The 9,301-nt window shown below is 42.6% G+C and overlaps 1 protein-coding gene across 2 annotated transcripts; it reads right to left on the reverse strand.

Annotated features, from left to right (window-relative positions):
- Positions 1–288: 288 nt before the first annotated feature.
- On the reverse strand, positions 289–4,335 carry LOC148017794 (pentatricopeptide repeat-containing protein At4g18520, chloroplastic-like). 2 transcript variants are annotated; one of them, XM_087662034.1, is made up of 3 exons: positions 4,174–4,335; positions 3,996–4,075; positions 289–3,881 (listed from the first exon to the last, which is right to left on the reverse strand). In XM_087662034.1, the coding sequence occupies exons 1-3, from the start codon at positions 4,204–4,206 to the stop codon at positions 1,925–1,927; spliced, it is 2,070 nt and encodes a 689-aa protein (XP_087518160.1). In that variant the 5' UTR covers positions 4,207–4,335; the 3' UTR covers positions 289–1,924. The 2 variants fall into 2 exon arrangements, with proteins under 2 accessions (XP_087518160.1, XP_087518159.1); XM_087662033.1 differs by having other exon boundaries at positions 291–3,901.
- Positions 4,336–9,301: the final 4,966 nt, after the last annotated feature.

A 9,301-nucleotide genomic window follows, 5' to 3' on the forward strand; every position in this document is an offset into this window, starting at 1 on the left:
TGTTTTCATGGGATGTGGATTCATATGGCATAAGCATGAATTAATCCACATACTTGATCATGGCATATCCGTGACATTAGCTGTCAAAAATTCAAAAAATCATGTTTGAAAAATAATTAACTGAATAAATGCAACTAACCATAATAAATCAAATAATCATTGAAATTCCATTAAATAATCAAATCACGTAGACATCAACATTTGAGATATGAATATTGTGGTATCATCCACGTACAGCTTTACCCACATTCACAATTGCAAATCTCACGCCCGAAAAGGATAGGCATCCCCATCAACCTTCCACCCAAGATGAAAAATAATTCACTCTTAGGAACATGTCCCGCACTAATGGAGAACCATTTAAGACATTCATTGCGTCAACGTGCACCCAAGGGAGAACCATTGAAGGTGCTCATCCCCTCGTGAAGGTGCCTCTTAGCAACAATCAATGTGGTGCTTCATGGATTCTTGGGCCAAAGACATTGACACCATGTGTCACAGTGGATTGTATCTCTCTTGCTTCTTGCTTGAATATTTAGCCTAGTTGGAAGTGACTCATTGTTGCGTGATGATCTAGAAAGGTTGAGTGTCAAATATTCTATAATGCCACCTTCAGGATTCTCTGTTTTTGATAACTACAACATAATTTGGGTTCTGCACAGCAACAATCTAGTATCCTTTACACTAAAGTAGGACATAGCTTGACTAACTTTGCATTTACCTTGAGTTTGTAGGAAATGATGGTGACATCTTAAAAAGCAAAGGATCTCATAGGTACATGTCCAACCATGATGTCATAAGCCTTTTTAAATCTCTAAAAAGATTCCATCTACAATGCATCAAGATGAGTGCAAGCATGGAGTATCCCATCCCTACTGCATGTCCCAATGATTTGAAGCCACTTTTCTAGGAACTTGAGAACAATTTAGGTAATGAAAGTCAAACTTGTAAGTTGAAACAGAAAGCTTCATGTTCATGAAAACTAGCTTGATCTAAACATAAGTGTTGCTATTATGTCATCACAGAATCAACCAGAAGACACTAAAAAACGAGGACAGGGATGCTCCCAATCTGCCATTTTTACCAAACCTTTAACTTGAAATGGAATTTGAGGCTTTGCAAGACCTTACATCTATAACATGACAATCATACAACAAATGAGTTCAGAAAATGAGATATTACCAAAGTGCTCCTGCACACAATCTAAGGAAGCTCAAGAAGATGTTGATTGAACATCAGAGAAATACTTGAACCCACAATGTGAAATGACCTCAATTGTATGATACAAAAAATGCAAAAGCCATAATGGTGCAGGAGCTGCCCCAATTAGTGACACCACAGCTGCAACTCTGTGCATCAACTTTGAAATGAGCAGGTTCGTGCTTTGCAATAAAATAATCTCCAAAGTGGATATCAAGTTTTTACACCTGTCAAGGTTATTACAGCAATTTGTGTACAATGCACCTTGCATACTTACAAGTGCATACTTAGGAACGAGTATGACAACAGAAAGAACGTTGTAACTTTGTTGGTGGAGGATGAGACAACAGAATGTGACAGCCAATGCTTGCACAAAATCTTGGCCATGCTTGAGCCAGGACCCTTGACTCACCATAAGGTAATCGACATGGGTTGCAAGGATTTCTGAGATTGTGCTGATAGCTTGGCATCTATGAAAGGTAACATGACTCTTCCATGCTGGGCATATTGCACATGCTTTTCATTCCCTTACCTGAAACAGGGAAAATTGGGAGTTCTGAAGATCTTTGCCATTTCATTACCCCTCCCTGAACAAACAAACTAGCTCCCTTCAAAATCCCCTTTTGGGAGCTCCATGTAAGCATGCGCATTAGCCTCCCTCATGAACGACAAGTGTCATGCCATGATAGTAGCAACTATATCCTGGATCAGACTTGTCAAAGCCCTACACATCAAACAACTTCCCACATTCAACATAAGTGTCGACCAAAGCATTGCGAACAAAGGTATTCTTGTCAAATCCCCTTTTAATAACTTCTTCATGTAGCTTTCTAGCAACATCAATGTCACCTAAACTGCCGCAAGCTTTCAAGCAGTAACTGAATGTCACAGCATTTGGACACAAACCATCTTGCTGCATCTCATCCAAACAATCCAATGCTTGTTCATAAAGCCCATGCTGCAGATACCCAGAAATCAATGTGGTCCAAGAGACCACATCTCGACCTAGCAACCTGTTGAAAATCGCGATTGCTTCAACAATTGAGCCACACTTGGCATACATATCCACAAGTGCATTGCCAAGGATGATGGGACTCTCAAACCCTCTTGCAAGCATATCAGCATGCAATGTGTAACCCACTGTTAACACTTTTAAATGGCCACAAGCATTCAAGCAGCAAGCAAATGTAGCAACATTAGGAGAGAGACCCTCAAGTTGCATCTGGTACGTGCATTGCAGTGCTCTTTCCGGAGAGCCCCATTCTGCATAGCCTGAAATCAATGAAGTCCACGAAATTATGTCTCGAAGTGCCAGCTTGTCAAACACATCCTGTGCTTCTGCAAGCAAGCCACATCTTGCATATATGTCCACCAAGCTGTTGCAGACTACCGGATCTAGATCAAGTCCCTCCTTGGTGATGTCTGAGTGCAACTCAATACCTCTCTCTGCTGCCCGTATGCTGCCACAGGCCTTTAAGAAGCTGACATACGTAAAAGTATTGGGAGCAACTCCATCAAATCGCAATTGGTCCAAACACTTTAGTGCATCTGCACCAAGAGCATTGTTAACATACCCAGTAATTAGTGCAGTCCATGAGACTACGTCTCTGATTGGTAAAATTTCAAGTACTTTGCGTGCTTCAGTCATTGAACCACACTTCGCATACATATCCACCAAAGTATTGCCAACGTAAAGACTTCCATCAAAAGCTTGTTTGATAATCTCACTATGTAATCCTCGACCTCTATTCAAATCTCTCATACTAGCACAGGCTTTCAAGCTGTAGATAAAAGTGGCAATAGTGGGGGGCACACCATTGGCTTGGGTATCATCCATCTGATCTGGTGATTCTTTCTCATAATGGAACTTATTATGCTCTGCAGTCCATGAAAGAGTGTCGTGAACTGCAAGATTATCAAATACATCAGATGCCTCTGCACACAGGTTACATTTCGAATAGAAATGTACCAGAGCTCTACCAATTGACAAATTCTTTTCAAGACCCTCTATAACTGCCTGGGTGTGCAATTCTTGGCCTCTATCCACAAGTTTCAATCTGGTGCAAGCATCAAGTGCAGCTACAAAAGTGTACTTGCTATACAGGATGCCAGCTTGTCGCATCTGTAGCAGCAAGTAAAGGGCATATTGTGGGTCCCCATAAAGAAGGTATCCTTGTATCAGATAAGTCCAAGCATACTGATTAGCATAGGACAGCTTATCGAAAACCTGTTTGGCATAGTGTAAGCTCCCACATTCAACGAACATTGCAATGAGGTAGCTTCCGAGAACTCTGCGACTATCAAACCCATTTGCACAGATGTGTATATAAATTTGAATTGCATAGCTTTTATTTCCACTCCTCTTGCCCTTCTGGAGCACACAGATACACTTTGCCAGAAGGTCTTCCTTGAGTGCCAAATCCGGCATGCGTTCCAGCACCTCCTCAACACTTAGAGTTTCCCAATCACTGTCATATTCTAATTGCACATCAGGCACGTACATTTCTTCACCAGGTACAGTGCTGAGTGCAAAGGCCATTGGAGCTTCAAGAGGATCTAAATTCTCCGTTCCACCTGTTTCTTCTTTTGTGAACTGCTCCTCACTGACCAAAGTGCTTGTCCTACTGGTGTCATACCATGCATTGACTCGTGTCGGTCGCTGACAAGTGTGAAGTGCGGACCTGTGTTTGCAAGGTTTACTCTGTTCATCTCCATCACAGTAATGTCAAGCAACGCAATCGGACTGCGAAAGGCATCAAATTGGCCAGAAATTGAACAGAAATATGGGCACTTACTTTGAGCTTGTGGTGATCCCACAGGTAATGAGAAGCAGTAAAGCTATCGACCCAGAATTGCTCTCCTTTGAAGCTATCTCCTACAGAAGGAAGCACACAGTTGGTACATAGGGACGCCCCAAGCTTGCAATGATGATGACCAAAAAAGAATCAAACACTTATTTATACAGCAAAGAACCTGAGCAAGAGGCAGTGGAATACGATAGACCATCTTGGAAGCCCACTGAGAGGCTCCCTCCGTGGTAGGAGGCTACCATCCTTGTTCTTACCACACACACTCTCTACCGAATGTGTGTGTGTCTCTCCCTCTCGCGCGCGCGAGAGACGAAATGTGCTCGCCTTTTGCTCCTCCTCCAGATAACACTCCGTATTTTCAATTTTCATAATCTTTTTTTCAATTAAACGAGATAATATTATATATAAGTCCCTTGCTTATATTCATATCTGAAAATTATGAGAATGTTTCACTTTAGGGCCGTTCACGTGCAAGTGAAATTCGCATGTGCTGTTAGGCTTCATAGTTGCTTTGCTCGTGAACTGCAGTGCTTTTTATCCCTTTTCCTAGGCTTCATAGTTTACTTCACTCTTGAACTTCAACCCAAGTCAATCACTATTGGTTGAACCACTATGGGACTTGTTAGGGCCTATTAATAGTTGACCAACGACCAAGATGAAGTTGGGACCATTACTAGGTGAAACCATAAAATTGTTTACAATCAAAAAACTTGGCCTAGTAGTTCGAGGGGGAGGGGGGCTGAAAGGGACTAACCATTGGCTGCTACTGTGAATAGAGACCCAAGTTGACTCACTTAGTTGAATGGCCATTAGACCACACGTCTCACGAATTGTAGAGGACCCCATTTCAAGTATGAGGAGTAATCAAAACCCCCTCCAAAAGTAGCAAGAATAGGAAATTGATTGGACGCAATTGCCTTCATCAAAGGTCATACTTGGCATTGTAGGCATTTAAGCAGATGTGAAAGCTAGAAAGCCTGATTTTGCACAATGCACATCAATTTGCTTTGCTAGTGTATAATGTCGCACATTTGCAAACTGTTGGATTAACAAGGAGCACACTAAGGGTGATCAAGCTGAAAATGAACCCACCAGTAGGAGTACAACCTTGAGAGTCATACGAGTTACCCAAGATACTGGGAAGGTGTTAACCCCAATATAGGACAAGAAAAAAGAAAAACAAAAATAAATCCAAGAAAATTTTGAAATGCGGACCCAATGAAGTCAACAAGAGGAGAGAAGGCAAAATGCGCAAAAGCAATCTCAAAAAAATGTAAACAACAGAAGGCGCAAGTTTAAATGAAAGACATCCCTAAAATTTTGTAAAAGAGCACCAAGCTCTCTCCTATGCAAATTGTAAAATCTAGACAAGCATAGGTAAAGGGATAAGGTAAAGTGAAGGGAATAGGAAAAGAGGACCTTAGAAAGACACTCGGTCATATAAAAAAGGGGATAGGTGCCCAAGGGATTTAGGACTTGTATATAAACTCAAAAAGTGAATGAAAATCGAAGTGAATCACTTTAGGATTACTATAGTAAACATGCCCAAAACATGGCAAAAACAAGGGGAAAAAGGGGTTGAAATCCATTGACAGAGCAAGGGCACGAACAAGGCAACAGTCAGGCACTAGAACAAGGGGTTAAAACCCAAGGAAGAGGGGGTGAAGGCTTAATCTCAATCTTAGTAGTGTGTGAGAGTGAGAGAGAGCTTGAGAGAGAAGAGAGAGTTCCAGGGCAAAGCATGGATCAATAGTCGCATACAAGTGCTTTCCAGCTGCATCAGGTATATATAAATCTTGCCCCTTGTCTATTCTTGCATTCTGAAAGTTTGTGTGGCTTGGCATGCCTAGGATTACTGCTAGCGATTCGATTTTCACCTTGTCTAGAACCACAAATGTCGGAATCAGATACACCTGATAGGGTCCGATTCCCAGAATTGGGTACGAACATCTGATTCCGGATAATCGGATCACTCAAACACCACCCAAGCCTCAAAACATGGACATTCATGCCCACTTGTAGTATAACCCAAACTTCTATGATTGGCTCATGATAAAGTAAAGTACAGCAAGCATGCACTTTAACCCTCCATCCTCCAATCCTAGGAAGGATTTTCATCATTCTAGAAGGGGAGGGAAAATGGTGGAAAAGAAAACATGACTTGAACTTCAGAACTTCAAACTGATTTTCAAAAGCAAAAAAAGGTTCAAAAGCAAAAGAGAATGAATAAAGGAAACTTGTACTTGAAGAAAATGTTTCATGGAATTCGTGCTTGGAATGTGTGGGTTGCTTGAAGTATACAAAGTTTCCATTCTTTATTACTGAAACCTTGCACCATTCCATAATGTTTGATCTTATATTTTTTCCTTTTTTGCAAAAAGTACTCTCAAAGGATCTAATTGTAAGCTATTGTGCCATAACAAGAACTTGTGATGGTAGGCCAACTTTCCTTCTTAGAGGAAGAGCACAATAGGTACCGACTGGCCCACTGAAACATAAGTCTACAACCAGTTGAAGTACCACAAGTTGGAAGAGTTGCTAAACTTGGAAGGAGTGGTGAGACAAATAGTCAACCAATGCAATCTCCACAAATACGTAGAGACGGTGGGCCAAAAGATTGACCACGGAAAATACATGGAATTCCTAAGAACCTTTGACACAAGGAAGAACAATGGCACAATAATTGTCAAGAAGAAAGGCTCCCCTAAAAGGATAGAAGTTGCGCTTAGCATAGAGATAGTGGAGAAGGCCTTAAGGTTGGCCAACACACAGGGGAAGAGACCAAAGAGGGGCATCTATAGCATGTTGAGGATGCTCAAGACAAAGGTTCACACCAATGACGGGATCAATCTAGCAAACATCCCTAACCCTGCCATCCAGTTACAGGCCAAGATGATGCACCCATATTTTCCAGTCTCACCGATACAATAGCCTCATGTCTTGGATTCTAGTGCCCATGCTTGAAAGTATTGCAATAGGGGCCCTAGATTAAGTAAACCCGAATGCCTATGTCCACAAGATGATTAAATCATCATCCAAAGCATTGTCATCAAACCAGAGACATGTAGGAGAGAAGTCACCAGCCACCACAATTGAATCATAGTGAAAAATGCATGCATCAAAAGCATCCTTGATAGTTGGAGGGGTGCTGACCGCCATCATCCAAGAAACCATGGGAGAGACAAGAAGGGAAGAGAAAGTAGGGGAGACTCCAAAGAAATCTCCCATCCAAGAGCAGTACCTCTCCCTAGTCCCACAAAGCCCATCAACATCTCCAAAAGCAAGAAAGGTGGGAAACAAAGAAGCGAGTAAGTCACAGAAAGAGAAGGCAGAGCAATCCTCAAGAAAGAAGGGAGTTCAACCCCGAGCTCAATAGCAACAGGAGGAGTCCATTGAAAGGACCATGAGTGAGCAAGGAAGGAAGGGTTTGGTCCCATCAAGCTAGGGGGAGCAGAAGAAAATCATGCTAGAAATTCCAAGCAAGAAGAAGAAGTGAAAAGAAGAGGAGGAATGCCTATGGAAGGCAAAGGAAGAATCCTAATGGATGGAGGAAGAACAAAGAAAGAAGCTATAAGAGGAGGAGGAAAGGCTAAGGAGAGAAGAGGATGAGCAAATGGCTCTTGCCATCAGGCTATTGGTTGAGCAACCCTCCACCAGCGCCAAAGAGCTAGCCAGAAGAAGCCTAGATGATGCGGTTGGAACCAGCTCATAGTAGAAGTGGCTAGAGGACCTATGGTGGAAGGCAAAGGGAAGGTCCCATTAAAGCCGCCCCCACCCATCATGGTTTCCACTGCTACTACCACCCAAGAAGCCATGAATGCTACAGTGGACCAAAGCAACATGATGGCTTGGGTGCAATATCTAGTCAACATGATGCAACATCTTAGACCAGCACCCAGTGAAGGAGTCCCCCATAGTAGGAACAAAGAGGCATGCCGTTGTGGATGTTAAGTCTAGGAAGGACCCGAAGAAGGCTAGGCTAGAAGCCTTTACCATGTCCATACCCTCAACCATACCAGGGTTGATGCAGTACAATGAGTACATCTAGGAATTGCTAGGCCAGCTAGAAATAATAAAAGAGGAGAGGAAGGCAGCATGGGTGGAGCTCGAAACTGAAAAGGAAACATTCTCAATCTACCAACTTGAAAAAATGTGCCAAATAGCCATCCACCCAGCAAAGGTAGATAAGTGACTTGAGGAAAGAGTTGGAAGCCAAATAGGAAATAGAAGGGAAATTAGAGGGGAAAGTCACAAAAGAGCCCCATGGCGAGGGAAGCAGAGAACAGGTGATGTTGGAGGAGGACTTTTTGGTCTTCCTGTAGAGCAAAATGAGCAGATGCAAGAGTACCTCAACCAGCTAAAGAGAATCGAAGACGAGCTTATTGAGGAGCTAGAAAGGGTTAGGACACCCAAGCCTATGAAAAGTGCAGAAAAATGAGAAACAACAAAAGGAAGAGTTGCTGAAGGAACTGTGTGAGGCCAAGGCACAAAGAGAAAGTGGCAACCAAAAAACTAACAGAGATGGAAAACCAAATTTAGATGGCCCTCTTAGAATGAGAACGATTGGCAAAGTAGTTGAACCACCTCAAGCAAAAAAAAGAGAAAATGCTAAACATCTGGAAGGAGCAAGAACAAATGGTCATGATGCTATCTCAATACTAGAATCAAGGTGTAGAGAGGATGAGCAAAAAGGCCACGGCGTGGGAGCAACAGACCGCTTGAAGACTGAGAGATCTCATTGAATGACTCGCCTTGGAAAAAAGTGAATGAATCATGGCACTAGCTAGGGGCAAAAGCAATAGAGGCAGGTCTTGAGGTCTAACATCAGGCCTTTTTGAACACAACTCTGCATCTTACTCAAGCCGAGGGTGAAGATACCATGGAAGGCTTGCGAAGGAAGCTAAAACTTACAAGACAAGCCTTGAGATACGGCCTTCATGAAAGAGTACTAAAAGAGAGCACTAGTCTAAGCACAAAGCAACAACAACAATACTTGAGGTAGGCTACTGGGCTCTCAACAAAGAAGCTAGGGGAGTTAGGGTTTGGAGAACAAAAACAACTAGCTCAACCACCTACTGCAGCTCCAACGAAACTAGTAAGAGAAGAAGAGCTAGACTTTGAACAAGGCCAAGACAAAGAAGAACAATCTCTCAAGTGGCAAGCCCAACATAGCCGATGTAAAGCACACACGGAAGAGCACGGTGAGGAAGCCACCCTTGAGAGGGTTGTGGAAAGAAAACACAAGTAGGGAGAGCAAGTAGAGCTAGCACAAGGAAGACTCAAAGTAAGGC

This window comes from Lygodium microphyllum, chromosome 21 (genome assembly GCF_053477565.2).
Source record: "Lygodium microphyllum isolate KBCC chromosome 21, Lygodium_microphyllum_v1.1.10, whole genome shotgun sequence".
In the NCBI taxonomy this organism is placed as follows: domain Eukaryota; kingdom Viridiplantae; phylum Streptophyta; class Polypodiopsida; order Schizaeales; family Lygodiaceae; genus Lygodium; species Lygodium microphyllum.